This window comes from Camponotus floridanus, unplaced genomic scaffold, assembly GCF_003227725.1.
Source record: "Camponotus floridanus strain SB8 unplaced genomic scaffold, Cflo_v7.5 scaffold18, whole genome shotgun sequence".
Lineage (NCBI taxonomy): Eukaryota > Metazoa > Arthropoda > Insecta > Hymenoptera > Formicidae > Camponotus > Camponotus floridanus.
Genome location: NW_020229303.1, coordinates 1,296,783 through 1,316,113, shown reverse-complemented (window position 1 = coordinate 1,316,113; position 19,331 = coordinate 1,296,783). Strand labels below are relative to the sequence as shown.

The window sequence follows — 19,331 nt, the reverse complement described above, 5'->3', positions numbered from 1 at the left end:
TCAGTGATCTAGAGCAGTTGCTCGGAAAACGAAAGATTCGGGTTCGATTCCCGATCCAGCCATTTGCCTCACACATTTTTCTAGTCCACGAATATTGTTTTCTAGCAATGATTCGATGGGCTGAATGCTGTGAATGCTCTCTTCATAGGATATGCCGTTACTAGAGAATTTAATATAAGTATAAATTAAAAAAGAGACAATTATCACAGTTCCTCCTCTTGTATTTCATCGTAGGGTTCAATTTCAAATAATTTTCTAAGAGAAAATATATCGTCGTAATATCCTAATATATTACGATGGCGTTTTTCCTTCGAGATTCAACCTCAGTATTTGCTGTAACCAAGACAAAAATTAAATGGAATTGGGTACCCAATTTCGATAGGAAATGTTTATGAATTCTTCGATATCTCTCACGCACTGAAAAAATAAATAATTACTATAATGCACAATATATTACACAAGAATGCATATTAAAAAACCACTGATCTCTAATACATACGCCAGTACTTGAAAAAGTCGCGTGTATATATTGGTGGTAATAGTTAAGTTTATATAGTCATATCTCATAGGTAATTTTTTTGGAACTTTGATGCACTAGAAAAATTTATAACTTTATTAATTATATAATTATTATTTTTTTCAACATTTTCTTTAATTTTTCATACTTGTTAATATTTAAAAATATTAAAAATGATTCGAGATCTATAAAATTATAATCTCTTAATCATAATATACAAATAAATGTTCGACAGATTTTTGAATAGATTGTAAATGACTTCATAAATAAAAAATAATATTTAAAATATAAAGAGTTTATACTTTTATTTATAATTTACAAGTCAAAAGACTAAAATAACAATTGTTGTTTGTATTGATTTCTAAGACCGTAAAATGCTTTCAGCCATAAATAAACTATAATCTTTCATTGTTGATTATTTATCATTTTTCAAATTTTAATTTTAATTTTTCTATTCAGAGACTGTAATAATTAATGTTAACAATCATTTTATAATTTCTAAAAGGTAATTCATAATAAAAGTGACAAGATGTTAAAGTTATTAAATTTTATGTTTATAATTAGATTCTATTATGTGCGGGGCATGTGGGGTAATGATTTGATTTTGCTTCTCCATGATAATAATTAGAAGAATATGTAATGAGATAATCTTTGAGCGCGTATATAATAATTCAGAATTACGAATATAACTAACAATAAGCTCTGCATCTAATTAATTATTTCCTGATTTGTTGCATGATTTTCACGTGTTTAAATATGCAATACGTAATTTTATAAAGCTTAAAAAATGATTCACGAAATTAATATTGTCTCCGGTAATAAATACAATATTATAATTATAAACTGAAAAAATATAATATTATGCATTATAGTAATTATAAATTTTTTCAGTTTCTGAGCGATATAATTGAGCGAAGCGTGCAGCACAGTAGACAGTTGTTAGTCTACAAAGCCAAGAGCCCCGGGTTCAATTCCCGGTTCAAGAACCGAAAAGTTGTATACGTTCGCTCCTCTCTCAGAAGGCAATAGCAAAGAGAATCTCTCCAATTTAGCCGTTCGGCATCGTCATTAAACTGTAGGTTCCATATAATAATGCGTGTGATAATCTGGTGCGCAACACAGGTATATGAAAGAGAGAAATTATTATGTTCGAAATCGAACGAAAGGACTGAGAAGAAGAAGAGTGACATAAGAATAAAAGGCTTTGCTACTGAAACTGCATAACGTACCGTCTACGAAAGATGGCAATTGGAAAATTTATAAGATACGAAGGAAGCGCGATCGTAATATATTGGGATATTACGACATTTTTTTTTTCTTAGGAAATTATTTAAAATTGAGCCCTACGATAAAATACAAGAGGAGGAACCGTGGTAATTGTAAGTCTCTTTTTTAATTTATAATTATATTAAATTCTCTAGCAAAATTTGAAATATATGAAATAATTTTACTCATGTTTGTGTATATTTCTGTTTCAGTAGAAACGACTTAAATGGCATTTTTACATTACTGAACAACGCAAAGCGCACGCTTGGCAAGAATAATATTTCCATTAAAATCGATATATTTTATATAATTTATTTCTAGGAAATTATTATTTTTATTAATTAATATGAACTACATGCGCGATGTTTTGCGATGATTATGTCTTCCTCTCTTATTATCGTTATTATTATATCGCATAATGTGTAATCAAATACAATAATGTAAGTTCACGATACATATTGATAGTAAACAATATTTTCATATTATCTGATCTGTAATTAATAAAATAATCTATATAATTCTCTCTCTCTCTCCCCCCCCCCTCTCTCTCTCTCTCTCTCTCTCTCTATAAAAGAAATAAATTAATAAGATTTTGTTGCAGCATATATCTAAAACTTGTGTAATCCAATGTATATCTGATTAAGAAATTATAACTTAGAATTTCATTGTTTCGCAATAAGCTATTGAGAATTATTGTTTTTTAATATTCTATACCTTTATTTATTGCAATGCGAAATATAGGATTAAAATTTCGGGAGAATATGAAGGCGAATAATCACAATATATTTTTCTATCATATTTATCATAATATATTTTTCTGAATCAATTTAATAGTTTTTATCGGATTACAAAACAATTACAGATAAAAATAATAATGATGTGTAAGATAATTAATAATCTAAGAATGAAGAGAAAAATTTTAGTAGTAATACATACATATATAATCTTTAATAAGATTCTTTTATATTTTACTCGGAAACTGAAGTCGAATCCAGATTTTTAAACTGTTTCAAATGGAGATGTTCAAATTTTAGATTTGAATAGTTTCTACAATTCGAATAAAGTCGGTATTCAATTGAATTATTTGAACAATTATTATATTGTTGTTTTGAATGTACCAATGTATAAAATTTAAACGAAAATATAAAGAAATATGATATAAAAATATATTCTAGGCGTTAAACACACACACACATATATATATAGCATACACACATGATACGAATTGTAAGATTAAAATGTTAAAGTAATAAAAAATCGAGATAATATTAACCATGATTATTTAATTAATAATTAGTGAAAATTTAATTATATGAGAGATACTCTGTGTATAGTACATTACATATTATATAACGACATAACAGAAAATATCTTCTTCATATTAATTTTTAGATGTTGTGTTAATTGAACTTACACGTAATATAACACACATTTCCTAAAAAAACTATTTATAGTTTTATTATAAAGAAGTTGTCTAGAATTATTACGAGTTGATAAATTATTCGTGATATAGCCAACTTTGTATTTTAATCTTATGTTATCAATCTCTATGTAAACTCTAGAATAGAAAAATACAGGACTTCGAGATATTGCAACGTAATCTTTATTCCGGATAAATGACATAATGATTGGATAATATTTATAAATCTGATGACAACTAAAAAGAGATAAGATATGAAACTGATAAGATATAAATTAACGTTGTTTATTGTGAATAATTATTGCAAACAATATATTTTAATTGATCGGCATAGATTTTATGCAATAACGAAGGATTTTATATTTCCTCTTCGATCAATCTGCTCTGATTTCTTCGATTTCTTAGTGACATTTAATCCCATCTCCTTTTTACATTCCTTATAAAGCACAGAATAATTTTTAAAAATTATTTATAATTAAATTTAAAATTCTCTCCTATGTCCTTCCACATAAATGTTCAAACTTACTTCTATAGCTTTAAGAATTGGATAAAGTGGTCTCACACCCTTCGATTCTTTTAAAACTTCGTCTCCATAAGCTAAAATTTTTTTATTGGCTTTCTCGATCGCAGCTTTCATGCTTGTGGCTTCGATTTCAAGAATTTCCTCACGCTTTTTTTCAATTTGTTTCTCCTCCTATTAATGTAAGGCATTATATAATTGCTATTTTTATTAATACATTTTACAAAGAAAGTACCGTAAAAATTTATTTTAAACGAAAAATTTGAAATAAAAAATAGAGAAAATAGAAAAACATTTTAATGTTAAAATCCATGGAAAAAAGAAATAATTATTCTTAAATTTAATTCAAAAATTAGTTCAAATACACGGTATACAAAATTTAATATTTAAAATTTTTAATTTATTTACGTTAATTATATATATGTTAAAAAGTCTGTTAATTCTGATTATTATTACTATTATTATTATTATTATTATTATTATTAAATTTATTTTCTTACAGTAACTTTCTGCAATTCAATTCCATAGTCTAATTTTTGTTGCCATTGTCGCTTTCGTTCTTCTAAATTAAATTGCTCGTCATATTCGTTTTTCTTAAATCTTTGCATCATCTCCCAAATTTTTAGGTCTTTCTCCTCTTGCTTTTGCTTTGTTTTTACAGCCGTATCACGAAGTTTATATTCTTCCAAAAGAGCACGCATAGTTTCTTCTCGTTCTTTGTGAGCTTTTTTCTTTTCTATTTCAGCAGCCTCTTTTTCTTCCACAGCTTTTTTCAAAATTTCCTTTTCTTTAATCTCGCGAATTTGTTCGATTTTAATTGGCTCATATTTTTCCGCTAAAAAGAATTATTAGTTATTAGTTAATATAAATTTAATCTATTTTAATTGTGCATCATATACAAACACACACGACAAATACAAAATTAAAAAATATTATCTGACTTATAATTTGTGCTTCACGCATTTTCTTTTTTTTTTCTTTCAGCGTTATTGATTTTTGGATTTTCTGTATTTCATCTTTAGCTTTTTGATAAATCTCCAATGCTCGATCCTCAAATTCTTCATTGCGCTTCAATTCCAGTTCGAATCGTTTCTTTTCCTCTATCGCTTCTTTGAAAAATTGCTGGAGTCTTTTCTTTTTATTTAATATCTATAAACAAAATATACAATTATACATATTAGATCTTTTGGGATAAAACATGTTTAAAGCCAAAATCAATACATACGTCTTGCATTTCTTTCTCTTTTATGAGTCGCATATTTTGAATTATGTTCCTTTGATCCTGTTTTTCAGTCTCCAATTCCTTCATTAATTTTAATTTATTGTCTCGTTCGTTTTCTTCAATCCTGATTTATAATTGATCTAATAATACGTGACGCAGTATAATATTGAAGACAAACATATTTTTTTTCATTTTTCCCTCTTTAGATTCTCATATTTTAATAATATATCTTAATAATTATATATATAAATATATATATATATATATATATATATATGTATAATATTATATTATTAATAATATTACTATAATATTTCAAATAATTCCGAGACATACATATTTAGAAATAATCATATTCTTATGCACATTTTATATTAATATTTATATTATATATTTTATATATAATTATATATATAAAATAAAATATAATATTTATATATAATTTTATATTAATATTATTAATAACACATTAATTTTTACTGTTTTCTCAATTCCATTTCGTAATCCTTTATCTTTCTCGCTTGTTCCTCTTCTTCCTGCCTTTTTTGTTCCTCATATTTCGCGACGTTTGTCTTAATTGAATTAGCATATTCCATATCCTGTTCTTTATCCATCGTCTTAATAATGTTTTGAAACATTACTTGAGCGTCCAATTCTCTGAAACACTGATGAGATCAAATAGAATAGATGAGAATTTTGAATCTACTTAATGGAAAGAAATTATGTGCTTAGGGATATTATATGAATATCTGTTTCGTGGATATCAGAGTGAGTGTGAAGTAAAAAAGCACCTCGGATGCGAAAAGAGCGCGGTTAATTCGCCGACATAAAGGCTTTTTTTGCTGAAGCAATTTCCTTGCTTGCTGTACCACTTTTGCCCTCTCTGCCGCCTTTTTTTCTGCCATTTCCTTCACGAACATCTTTCTTTCTTCCTCAGCCTTTTGTCTTTTGGATAGTAACTTTTCTCTCTGCCTCGCCTTAATATTCTGTTATCAAATCATTTTCGCTTAAATGACGAATAAATATAATAAAAATTCGAAAAATATATAAAAAACTTTATCTTTATCACATTTAAATGTGCACTCCATTTGACGCTATTTTCGCTTTAAAATGTAAGATTCTTTGTTCTGATTCTCTCTTTTTGAAGCAAATGGAGCACATTTTAAGATATACATTTTATGATAAATAAATCTTGTAGTAAAATTGTATAATAAATAAATACTTTTATTTGACTGTAACGTATTTTGAAAATATAAAAACATACTTCTATCTTACTGTCCCAAGTTTTACTTTTTTCATAAGTTGCTTTTTTTAGCGCTGCTACTTTTGCAGCCTCTTTTTCTTGTTGTGTCGTTATTCTATCTTCTTCTGTAGTATAATCCACGAAACGCTGAAAAGCTCCTTTTGTCATGATTAATGCTCGAGTTCTTTCAGATGGCTGCAAAAAAGGGCGATTTTTCATAAAATAAATTACAGAAAATTCTAGTTTTTGAACTTCAGAAACACTCACTCTGATATCCTCGACTGTTTGCCCAGGTTTTAAGAGGTATGTCGTTCGCATTTCCGGATGATGTATTTTTTCCCGCACCATTTTAAAAGAAAAGAAATGATACAAATAAAACAAAGTTTCTTTCAATATGAATAGCTTGAGGTCTGCAGAGAAACTGCAGCTTGGAGCTTAACGAATACATTCGCACACCATAAATGGTTGACATAGAAACCAAATAAAAGCGATCAATGCGCTCTTTGTATGGAATAAAAGAACAAGGAGAAATTTATTTTCTCAATTGTGCAAAAAATGATAGACTTTTTAATTTTATTTTAATGAGAAAAAAATATTTTGCTAGAAGAAAATTTTTTAAAAATACTTAATATTACTAGATTATTTATATATTATTCGTAAGAAAAGGAAATATGCAATAATTATGTTATATTGTGATCAAGTTAATTTATTTAATTACTATTTTTAGAATTTTTAATTTCCTTTAAGGAGAAAAAAATATTTGTTAGAAGAAACTTTTTAAAATATTTATAAGTTACTTGTATATTATAAGTTACTTGTAAGAAAAGGAAATTTATAATAATTTATTAAATTAATAATTTATATATTGTAATCATTAATTTATTTAATTCCTACAATGCTTTATATACCATGTTACTTGATGTTTCAGAAAACTCAAGAACTCGAGGATTTATATTATATTTATTTATCGAAGATTTCTAAACATTTCAATTTTCATATTCAAGTTTGAAATTTCGAATTTGTATATTATATTATTCTCGTTATTTTAATGTATTATATAACAATGAATATAGTGACGAATAATATACGATACTAGAATCGCGTAAAGCTTGAACTTAACCGCGTCTTGTTTACAAAAACAAAGCGCGCGGTCGGCTCGCTCTGTTTTTTTGTCGCCTTCCTTACTCGTGACGTGTAAGCATTCTTCAAAATAGTTTCTCGCTTAGTACCATCTCAATTGCCGCGAGGATCGGTCTGAACTTATCTCGCTCGCGTCGCGCGCAAGAATAAATTACTTCACGTAAAGTGTTTAACGTAAAATATTAGCAAGAGTGATGAATTGTGATTCTAATAAATATTACAACGAGACTATTAATTTTCCAGTGATAAAAATCGTTATAATATTTGCGTTTTATATTTCATACAGACATATACATGAATGTTGATAGAAATTTGCGTTCAAATTTGATTCAAATGTGTCAGCCATATTTGATTTGCGTAGTAACCGGAATCGGACCAGTCTCCCCTAATGGAATCGCGAGTCGAGATCGTCAGTTGCCTCCGCGTTCGTTTACAGTGTAATTATGCGTGACAATGTAATTATATGTGACAAAATGCAGTACAAGTATAATCGCGAGCAGTGGATAAGCATAAGTGAGTTTGAATAACGTCGTTTAATCATCACGATTAATGCTATAATGGCTGTAATCATAACTCGATTTTAGGAAGAATGAAGTAAGCGTAAAGCATCGGGAGTGTCGAGAAAAGTAACGGGCGACTATCGTATTATGCACAAATCGTGAATATCGCGATCGCGTGTGACAATTCAAGTGAATTCTGAGTGTGATTGCAGCTCTAAGCAGCTCTAATTAGCGTAAGTATTATTATAATTCGTGCAAAATTTATTTTCCAAAAGTTTAATATATATATATATATATATATATATATATATATATATATAATAATTTATATATATTTAATTATAAATAATATAATTATTAATTTATTCATAATACATATGATATTAGTGTAAATAAATAATTTATTTATTAAATATTAATGTAAAATTTAAACAATTTTTATTTATTATCAAAAAAGTTTTCTATTTATGTAATATATTATTTTCTTTAATTTTATCATTAAAATTTTTATTTTATTTTTATTTTATTTATAATTATATGTTTATATTATCTTTTAAAATTTTAGATAATTTATTTAATATTATACTTTTTTTAAATATACAAATATTAAATTCTGCTCAAAATATATAAAGCACATTTGAATTTCAGAGACTCTTGAAATGATCCTTATTTACGTAATATTGTGAACACATTATTTGTATCGAGTATCATATTACCATGTACTTATTTATCTCCTCGACAGGCTCTGCAATTACCGACATTATCAACGAGGCGCGGCGCCTGCCAGGAGCTTCGCCGACGCGCCGCAAGATGACGGCGGAGCGCGGCCGTGCACCTGTGGTGACAGCACGTGCTATAGCTGAGTGGCGGTTCGGTTATCGTGAAAAGTGAGTATAATTTCGGAGTGCTGAGTGTTTCCGCTTTTTTGCGAGCGTCCGATGTGACTGACATCCCGGCGATCACCTGGTGGACGTCGAGACGCGGCCGTATCGGCGAATTACGGCGGCGGACGAGGCTCCTGTTTACGCGACGCCAGCACGTGAGTCGCCGACGATCTACCATAACAGTCCTTCGGGATCGGCGCTTAACCTTGACAGCCGCCTCTCGCGATAGTCGACGACGAATCGGTCGTCGACGGTTTCTGCGAGTCTCGCGAGACGTCTCGAGGCGAATTCTCAGCTCGTAAATTCGCGGAACAAGGGAAGGGAGCGAAAGACGTCGATTCGCGATCCCGGTGACGCTAACCTTAATCTCCGCGTCGATGAAATCGGTCGCGCGATGTGCATCGCACGCGAAGGGAGAGGGGCGATCGGGATCGTCATCTCGAGCCCTCGTGAATTTTAGCGACCTTGTCGTTTTTTTACGGGGCTTTATTCGCGCGCATGGTGGGGAATTGCAATAATTTTCGTTCCGAACGACTCGGTCGGTTCGTTTCACCTCGTGTGGCGCGGGTTTCGAGGTTACGCGCGCAAAATTTCGACGCGCGCGCAATGACGTATTTTTCTACGTCGAGGTCGATCGCTGATTGCGAGCGAAGTCGAGAGATATCAACGGCAGATTCGTATTTACGTTCGAATGGCGCACTTGAGGATAAAATTATTTACGTTAATTCGCGATAGAAGAGGTTAAGCGCGCCTAACCATTTGCATTTCTGCTCGCGAATAGCCCATTGCAATCGGACGAGAATGTAATCTGCTTGTTATAAAATATGAGATTGAATCACGAGATATTTTCAAACTTCCGTTGATACGACCAGGATTGCGATTGAGACTGCCATATCACACGGAAGTTTCAAATTTCGCGATCACGTTTCAGATTCCGATCTGAGATTCGAGTGGAGAGCCTTTTTCCATGCATATATACACACACACACATTTTTAAGGCAGATTTATTTCGCAAGGATACTTTTAGATTATGTAAAATTTAATTTGAAATTAATATAAAATTTAATATAAAATATTTAATAAAAATTTAATATAATATTTAATATAAATTTAATATAAAATATTTAATATAAATTTAATATAAAATTTAATATAAATTTAATATAAAATTTAATATAAATTTAATATAACATTTTTATGCGATTGGGATATTTCCAAGATATTTTATGGTTTGTACAACTTTACATTGACATTTCTCTCCACGTGTGTCTTAAGTCAATCGTTAAATATATTTTATTATATCATTCATATATTTCCTTTTTCAAAGTTCAACGTAAATACGATAAAAAAACACTGGACATCGTTTTCGACACGACTGCTGTCAATTTGTAGAAAAATGTAGGCTCATCACTTGTGAATTAATTGACGCCTGATTAAAGTTTCGATGTCGCGATAAAATCTGAAATTTGATTCTTTGGCGATCATAGCACTTCGAGTTTTATTTTCAAGCTCAATATATCGATATCGATACGTTGACACGTGAATTTCGTGAGTCGCGGCTAATGAAGCGTGCCGTGAAACAATGCGTGACATTCCCGCCCGATTAATCCTTTCGTAAAACGATAAAACTATTTTTACCGTGACATTTACTGTCGTTACGGAATGTGGCGCGCAAGTGCGTTGAAGCGAGATAAACGTGGAATTAAGAATTACCAGATGCAATGTATCCAAGCATATGAAAGTGGAGCGTTGTGACGGTAAAACCTTCGCATTCAGCGCATTTTCGCGATTGTAACATGCCGCAAAAAAACTGAAAGAAAGACATTATTGAGGATATAATTTCTTACTTTCATTAAAAAATTATAATTCATAATTTCATAATTTATAAAAATTTCTAATTTAAATTTACAATAAATTAATTTATAAAAATTTATAATTTAAATTTTTAATAAATTTATAAAAATTTATAATTTTATCGTGATATATTTATGTTTAAAAGATTAAAATGTATTGCGAAAATATTAGCAGGGAATATCAAAATAGATGTAAGCCACTATTCTGTTAATTTCCAATTAATATTTTCTACGAAAATGTGTGATTAATGCATGTGATGTGTGTTCAGGTACGAGCAGTCGGCAGGGAAGGAATGAGCTGTACGGATTTCCGGAAGCTGTATTAGGGTGAGTGCATTTCTGAATATTTAATATTTTCTCTCATCATTTAATCGTTTAATTAATTATCTGAAACAATCGCGCACATTTGAATTTGTCGAGAAACACAATCGAACACATAAATACCGTTGCACGCTTATTCAAAAATTTATCTCATCAAATCGTCACAAAAATTCTGATAAAATTGTCAAAACTATAGGTCCTTGAAAGTTAATAACTCTCGTATGAAATATTTAAATCTTATCTGTTTACAAATATTTTTGGAATATTTTCGCATATTTAAATAATTTATGTAAATATAAAATGTGGATTAACATAAATGATATAATTCTTTATTGAATATTAAAATAAAAATAGGCACGAGAATATATAATTTCAGAAGAAGGAAGCAATTTTCGTTTACGCAGAAGATAAAATTAATTTTAAATCGCTCTTAATTTATATCAATATTTAATTCTTAATTTATCGAATTATATCAATTTAATTCTTAATTTATATCGTTGGGTGGACAAAATGATGCAGATACGCTTATTATGCTGATACGAAACATGTTTATTAAAAATCTAGTATCTCATTCTCTCTCTACGCCTACTACAGTAAATATCACAGGTACACGTTTCTCTATCACAAGATTCTCCGCTCGGTCATTTTTTTTTTCTTTTACACGTAAGAAATTCAGGCCGCGCTATCGAATCCGGCCTTTCGGAATCGTCGAAATCATCGCCTCGAGAGATCATTTTCGTCGTTGTCCCGTGTCTCCGACTTCTTGACCGGTGGAGAGACTCCATACAACAACGTTATATTCGGCGAGAAAATAAAAAAAGAAAAACATCCTCGATAAAAGTATGAAATAAACAATAGAAAATATCTAACTGTCGAGTAAATTAAAGCTTCAGCCGCGCTCGGCCGCGAAAGAAAACTACGTATCGAGATCCCAGTGCTTCCCGACTCTCGCGGAACGTTATTGAGATGTTTGCGACGATGATGGTAGACTGACGGGGAAACATACGATGTCCGCTGACGTGAGTGTCTCTTGAGCAAATGGAACTCCTTAAACCTAAGCGCGCGTCCTCCCTCTTCCCTCCCGCGAAGTTCCTCGCGTCGTCCAAATCGCAAACGAGATTGCAAAGATTGTCCCCCGTGATCCTTCGGAAGACTCGTCCCCTCCCGTCAGTTTCGATGCCCGATCGATCGGCCAGAAATTTACCACGGCCGCCAGATGGGCTCGTTCGGTTTGGCCACCTGCAGGAGACCCTGGTGGCTCTGGGAGACGGTGTCGATGTCGGTTCGCACCGGGGATGGTTGGCTGGACGCCGGCGTCAGCGGCATCGAGTACTCGTCGGAGCTGAGCTCGCTGGAGGGCGTGGGGGAAGATTGCGGGGCGGCCACGTGGATGGTCAAGGGCCCGGTCTTGTCCATGGAGTTGAGCTTGTGGCCGAGATGCGTCATCAGCTTGGTGCCGAGAGCGACGTCGACGCCGGGGGTGGCGGCCAGGCAACGGCTGACCTCGTTCGCGCAGTGCGTGTAGCCGGCCCGAAAGCGGTCCGCGTCGATCACCGGGTTCGCCGAGAGACGCTGCTGACGTTGGAGCTTGTGCAGATGACGCACCGTCAGCTCCAGGATATCCGCCTTCTCCAGCTTCGCCACGTTCTCGCCGTCGCCGGCCAGCGCGGTCACCATCAGATCCTTGAGCTCGTCCAGGCAACGGTTGATGCGCGCTCGACGCTTGCGCTCCAGCATCGGTTTCATCACCTGCGAATCGACGGTTGCGATGAATAAGATTGTCGGAAACTAGGATTTAGGAACTGGGACGCGCGAGTGAGGAATCGACGGGAACGAATATTGATAAACAAACGGACGCGGCGCGATTGGAGCGTTAAGCTGTCACGATCAGCTGACGCTTACCTTTCGATACTGATAGGTCCTGGAGATGGGCTGCTCCTGCCCGTCGGTCACGATTATCTGCTCGTGCACCTGCATGATTAATCCGTTTTGCGACACAGTGGGAAACTTCACTCGATAACGATACCGATACCGATTTCCGCGCGGACGCGACCTCGTCGTGTTATCACCCCGGCCTGTCAAACTTTGTTCGTCGCTGCGACTGCGAGTCACTTGCTGCGGCTGGCGGAAGGAAAACGTGCGGACAACACGCAAGCCTTCGGCTCGACCTTCGAGTGAACACGAACAGAGCGTGATTGTAGTCGCGGTCGGGCGAGGCTGCGACTTATATAGGCATGGGGCCCCGTGTGGACGGGGCGAGGGGCCGATGGTGGGCCGCACGGTGGGGAGCAGGCCTTCCGTGGGAACTGTCCGTAGAGGTTGGTTCCCAAGCAAGCACACCACCTGTAAGCGGCAGCTGCCAGACACGCGCCCACACCAAGCCATCGTCACCGTTCCTGCGTCCTTGTTGCACCTAGTCGTGGCACGGAGTCGATGCTCTCTACCTCCTCGGCTAATCGTCGACGAGTGGTCGTGCCACGGTATGCATGGCTCGTAATCACTCGTCCCTCTCTGTCTCTCTCTCTCTCCCTCGCTTCCTCTCTCGTCTTCTCTACCCTCTCCGTTTCTCTCTACCGTTTCATTGGCGCTCATTTCCACGAGCGTTCATACGGAAGGACTAGATCTCGGCCGACTTCTCGGGCTCTCCTCTCCTTGTCTCGGGGCAAAATAGACGAGCCGTCCTCGTCCATCTATAAGATCAGCTTCTTCTGAACCGCGGTCGCGGCTCTCTTCCACGCTCGTGCTGGATCTTCTTATCGAGGATCTACGCCTTTTCCCTCCTCCTTTCCCTTCTCTCTTTCTCGCTCTCCTCGCTTTCCGCTTCTCCCGCTTCGCCGAACGAGAAGCGTGCTGGGCACAAGTCCGGCGCAACTTCAGATCGTGATTGCAATCTCACCGGCTACACGGTGTTGAATTGTATGCCTTGTGCCTATATATATCCCACGTTATGCACCGCGAAATAGTACGTCGCGACTACCACGATTGATTGATCATTTTACGCATGTTAAAGCGAAAAAGGAAGTCGCGGATGAACTCGATAAAGCTCGTAGCTCTTAAGGATTGTGTGACAAATTGATCGTTAAGACGGTCGCGCGATCGAGCGGTTAATTAATTTTGTTCCGCCGGCGATCTTTTGTCTTCGTTTCCGAGTAATAGGTGCGTTTCTGCGAATATCGTTGCGATAGCGAATGAATGGGAGAAGAGAATTAATTTTAATATAATGACTTGATAATTCGCCTAAAAATATTCACACTTTATTCTACTAATTAATACACAGCTCCTGGGAAACAATTACCTTCGTGTAATTATTCTAGAATGTAAATTTAATTTAAAACTGATTCGCATAGAGGAAAGAAGAGCTCATATTTTTCGTTTCATTAATATATGATAGTTTAATATTGTGTGCATGTATCTTATTCAATTATCGAAAGCCAGATTGTGCGGGAGAAAAATTTATTATTTTGATATTTCAATGTAGATCTTAATTAATATCGTTTTGAATTTAATTTGGATATTAATTAATACTAAGGCAATTACGAACAAGAATAGAATTAATAAACAAAAATCGTGACTCTAAAATTTGTGATATTTTCTTATTATTTTGATATTTCAGTTTAGATTTTAATTAATATCGTTTTGAATTTAATTTGGATATTAATTAATACTAAGTCAATTACGAACAAGAATAGAATAAATAAACAAAAATCGTGACTCTGAAATTTGATATTTTCTTATTATTTTGATATTTCAGTTTAGATTTTAATTAATATCGTTTTGAATTTAATTTGGATATTAATTAATACTAAGGCAATTACGCACAAGAATAGAATAAATAAACAAAAATCGTGACTTTGAAATTTTTGATATTTTATTTTATCACGTATGTAATTGATATCGAGAATATTACAAAGTAATTTTAATAGCAAAAGATAGTTTACGATTTACAAGAATAAACATGCGAAAAATCAAATTTCTCTCTTCATATTTCCCTCTATTATTATTACATTATTTGTGAATTTTGCTTGAACAATATTTCAGCGGTTGCTCAATCATGCACTGATAATAATTACAAGATACTAGGGAGCAAAAATTTGGCGCGGATATTTAATTTTTTTTTGGATGTATATTTAAATTTTTAATTTTTATTAAAAAAATTCTTCTTCCACAGAAAGTGCGAGATGCAATTTCATTGCTCGTTGTCCGCATAATTTATCGTCGTCAGCCGGCGAAAATCGACCGAAAGTGAGATCTTGGTTGGACGCGATTTTAATTTCGCTCGTAAAATCGTCCTGGCTTTGAATAGTTATCGCGCGAAACGAGTATCACGCTCGTGCACGTTTCTTCCATGAACTTTAAGATACTAATTTTGGCGAGGCCATCGGCTGAATTATATCCTACAAATCGATTCCTTCTCCTCTTTCCCTTCATCTTCTACCCCTGGTACATTTCGTGTGTCTGTTCCCCTCGCTAGTCGGGCTCTTTCTCTTTTTTTCCGCTTCTCTTCATCCGCTCGCTTCTTCCTCCGCGTCCTCTGTCCTCTTGTGCCACTTCTCTTATTTTGCGATCTGAGCCGGATACTTAAACGTCGTTCGCACCGAATAATTACGCACGCTCGTTTCGAGCCTCCGTCTCGTTCTCCTGCGACCCCTACGGCACCTTCCTCCCTTCTACTTGCTCGTCCACGATCCGTCATCCTGCTCTTTTTCCTCGTTGCTTGCGTCTCTTCTCGCTACCGACTCTTACCGCACTTCCTGCCCCGTCTCTCTTTCTCTTTCCCGCTCAATCTTCTACACATTCTCCTCTTTCTATTTTATTTTTTCCCGAGATACTCTCCTTCGTGTATCGGTCAATTGCATGTCGTTAATAAGTGGCGGTACTTCGATAGCATCTGACGCGATTGCGAGATAATGTTGCTCGTAACTCATTTTCCGTCTTTCTCGCTCTTGCTTGTTGATCGAATCTTTTCGTCCCCATGCGCGGCTCTCGTGGGACCTAATTAGCGCGATGTTGCAGGGACTTGGCTGTCTGAAACATTGTATGACGTAGATGTAACCACGAGAGCCAAGCATGTTCGGTGAAAGCGGACCAAATATATGATTTCTGAGGAATGGCAGATGACACGTGAAAATTTCCAATCTCAATTTTTGGATTCTTTTTTGGGAATCTTTACTTGCATCATATCGCGAAGAAATTAGATTTATTGTAAAATATTATAATTGGAGCTTAAAAAATTGTTTTTAATATTAAATTTAATATTATAATATAATATTAAATGATGTGAATTATATTATTTAATATTATATTATAATATTAAATTTAATATAATTATTAAATAATATGAATTCACATAATATACACACACATATATATATATTTGTATAACAGAATTTCTGTGACGATTTATATAATTTTATCAATTTATCAGTCATTTTCGACCTTAGATGTGTCCTACTAAATCTGCGTACATTTTATATATTTTTTATGTTATTGTTATAATTATATGATACAGAATTAAAATGATAAGATTTGAAGAATTTTAATGTAATGCTATTCAATCAATTATAGTGAGCGACGAGTGCATATGTGTGTCGAACAATAAAGAATTGATTTCGTATCACGTGCTCTTTACATTGCAGCACGTGGCATGCGAGCGTTGACAAGGCGATGTAGACAGAAAGAAAAAATATTACAATCGATTTGAAATCGGTGGAAATAGATGAAAATAAATTAGAGAATTAAATGATAAGAGAAAATAGATTAAATGACAAAAAGAATAAGAAACTTTTATATAACGCAATGAAAAAATAAAAACAGAATATTATATGTTCTCTAGTTCGAACAATATCGATCTTCATCCGTAGAAATAATTGCAATTTGTTGCAAGTGATTTTCTTAACTTTTTTAATTAGAGAGGAAGAATATTTCTAGCATCTTGTACATTGAGGGAAAAATTATTAGTTAATTCAAGAAAGCTATTTATTCGGTGGGTACTAATCACGTATTTACTTATATTCAAAACGTCTGTTTGCTTAGGTTAAGTATTTATTTACATATGTTTAAAAATATATATATGCTTAAAAAAATATAATTTTTAATTAAATATTTTTATATTTTAATTTAAAAAATATTTATTAAAATGCATTTTTTATTCCCAAAAATTTAAAATTTTTTAATTTTAAAAAATAACATATTTAATTTAATAAATTATAGTATATATATTTTTACGAAAATAGTATTTAAATATAAAAAATATATAAATAAAAAATAATACTTAATATAACATGCATATTTAATTAAAATTAAATGCTTTTGTTTAAATGAAATAAACAATTCCTTCCATTTAGAGCAAAAGTTTCAAGAAAACAAATTCATTTGATTTAAAAAAATTTTTCCCTCAGTGTATCCAGTTTTTTAATTGCACTCGACGTTAAAGCAAGCTTATGTCTTACATATGTTAATCGCGACCGATAATTGCACTTCGCGTGACATCGACGGAATCGATGATTAGCGCACGTGATGCAACAGCGTTCACCAAACGCAAAGTTCTCTTTAGTTGCAGCAATGTCGAGAGCCGACACAGATGCGGCAGCGTATGAATTTTCTCACACTCTTCGCGAGGTTTTTACTTTCCCAGGTTCTCTCTCCGGTGACGTGTAATGCACACACGCGTGCGGGGTCGTGCGATCGCGTGCCCGCCTCCGGAGACAGGGAGACGGAGAGAGAAAGAGAGAGAGAGAGACTTATTATACTAAGTGCATCAGCTGTCCGTGAACATATGTCACGAGTCGTTTGGCTCGTGCCAATGAAATCGTGATCTTCCATTACAAGCTTTACCCCCTCCCCCCCCCCCCCCCGCTGTTGTATCCCCCGTACACATGAGCAACCCCTCGTGACGTCCGTTCGCACGCGTCGACTCGCTCACGTGTAAACACTTTGGGAAAGCCGAAAGGATCGACACCGTGGGCGGGATATTCGCAATAATTAAGGTAATCGTGAGAACGTTGCTCATTTGTCCCCGATGTTCCATTCCGGTGCTCGTGACGTGAAATAATGAGGCTCGCTTCGGATGACGTAGCGAATAATCGAGTCGGTCATCTTTTTATCGGGTATAATTTTCGAATTAATGTGTGATTAGGAGATTCTACGTTTCGAAAGCGGCCAGCTTGATGGAGGCTATTTACAAATCTTTATCTTTCGGTCTCCTTAATAATATCTTTATCTTCAGGGAAATTAGATTAATTTGGGATAATTTGGGATACTTTGGGTTACTTTAATTCGGGATAATTTGGGTACTAATTAATGCAGCAGTGTACCTGTAAATTATGGCACGTCTTGGAAAAGCGCAATTCCGCCCGACCTGAATTATCGTGAGAAGAAGAACCGACTCGTATGATGAATTTTCGAGCGCGCTTCGCCTGAATGGGAGTCGTACTTCATCGTGTGCGCGCATTTAACGCTGCTCGCGACATAACATGAACGACGACGACCCTCTGACCTACTGCGCGAGTAAAGCAATCGTGAAGAGGCGTAAGAAGCAGCCGCAAGTGGCAAGAAGGAGAAGATGAGCCGAGAGGATCCGAGTCGAACATTCTCACGGAACCTCGGGGTTCACCTGGTCCTGGGGGGGACCTCGAGCTGCCGCCGTGCACTTTGCCCTATTTAAATGACCTTTCCACCCCATTTTTCTCTCCTCTCTCCTTTCTTTCAACAGCACTGCCTCGTGGCACGTGCTCACAAAGCCGGCACACGCCGTTACTTCCGTATGCGTAGCCTTTCACGGTATCCGGTAGAACCTGAATCCGGCCGGTCGGCTTCCTGTAACCTTCGACCTTTCGCAGACTCGTGGCGCAATCCGTTCTTTCTTTGCGAAATTCATTCCGATCGATTTGAAATTTAAACTCGGAGCTTATTGTTCGCATTCACTGATGGAATTTATTACGTATAAATTAGCGCGGGGTCTGTGGATCTTCCACGAGGGGCGCTCAAAGGTGAATTAGCTTGAACGGGCAGGAAGAAAAAATATTTGTCAAGAGGGCAGGCACGCATTTTGTCACGTGTCATCCAATCGAGGGATAATGAACAATCGCACACGTGCCTAACAGTCAATGTTCTTTTGTAGATTGTCACTCAACATTTCGCAAATATAATCGTAAGGTCGTGTTGAAGTTTCGTTGAAAATTAATGATTAATTATATATCGAGCAGAATAATTTTGCAAAATTAGGATATGACATTTAATACGCAAAAAGTAATCTAATTCGGGCTCTACAAATAGATATCTTTACTTGTTATAAAAAGTTGCTCTTGCCTTCATCGCAACTATAGCGGCCCGAAATCGATTGAAAAAGTTTGTCCCGGATTCTCAGCCGGCCCCGTCGTTCGTCGAAGGGGAAACGGCACCGATAGGACCCCGAAGGCGCCCTTTTGTGGGCCGTCTCGGGCCCCA

At 34.8% G+C, this 19,331-nt stretch overlaps 3 protein-coding genes across 8 annotated transcripts in view; 1 reads left to right on the top strand and 2 right to left on the bottom strand.

The window, feature by feature from the left end:
- Positions 1-6,561, bottom strand: LOC105248724 (golgin subfamily A member 6-like protein 2). Its single transcript, XM_011253665.3, has 11 exons — positions 6,456-6,561; positions 6,210-6,383; positions 5,737-5,931; positions 5,426-5,610; positions 4,949-5,069; positions 4,665-4,872; positions 4,224-4,558; positions 3,730-3,897; positions 3,553-3,639; positions 296-333; positions 1-160 (listed from the first exon to the last, which is right to left on the bottom strand). Exons 1-11 carry the CDS (start codon positions 6,534-6,536, stop codon positions 1-3), a joined length of 1,752 nt encoding a protein of 583 aa, XP_011251967.2. The 5' UTR covers positions 6,537-6,561.
- Positions 6,562-7,579: 1,018 nt separating this feature from the next.
- LOC105256308 (tubulin polyglutamylase TTLL4) overlaps positions 7,580-19,331 on the top strand; it is a 176,522-nt gene continuing 164,770 nt past the window's right edge. For 3 of the 6 annotated variants that reach the window (XM_025407602.1, XM_025407601.1, XM_025407603.1), the window contains exons 1-3: positions 7,580-8,061; positions 8,571-8,867; positions 10,835-10,892. The gene's annotated coding sequence lies outside the window, so the exon portion shown is untranslated. The remainder of the gene's footprint in view (positions 8,062-8,570; positions 8,868-10,834; positions 10,893-19,331) is intronic. The other 3 variants (XM_025407604.1, XM_025407608.1, XM_025407607.1) reach the window with 3 other exon arrangements.
- LOC105248713 (enhancer of split m7 protein) lies at positions 11,418-13,097 on the bottom strand. Its single transcript, XM_011253648.3, has 2 exons — positions 12,789-13,097; positions 11,418-12,635 (listed from the first exon to the last, which is right to left on the bottom strand). Exons 1-2 carry the CDS (start codon positions 12,861-12,863, stop codon positions 12,087-12,089), a joined length of 624 nt encoding a protein of 207 aa, XP_011251950.1. The 5' UTR covers positions 12,864-13,097; the 3' UTR covers positions 11,418-12,086.

Bases quoted from the DNA above. Each gene is read 5' to 3' on its own strand.
- LOC105248724 (XM_011253665.3), bottom strand. From the start codon at position 6,536: ATGGTGCGGGAAAAAATACATCATCCGGAAATGCGAACGACATACCTC. The intron at 6,384-6,455 runs GTGAGTGTTTCT...CCTTTTTTGCAG, and splicing joins AAACAGTCGAGGATATCAGA to CCATCTGAAAGAACTCGAGC. The intron at 5,070-5,425 runs GTAAAAATTAAT...ATTATAAATCAG, and splicing joins GAAATGGAATTGAGAAAACA to GATTGAAGAAAACGAACGAG.
- LOC105248713 (XM_011253648.3), bottom strand. From the start codon at position 12,863: ATGCAGGTGCACGAGCAGATAATCGTGACCGACGGGCAGGAGCAGCCC. The intron at 12,636-12,788 runs GTAAGCGTCAGC...GTCGATTCGCAG, and splicing joins GGACCTATCAGTATCGAAAG to GTGATGAAACCGATGCTGGA.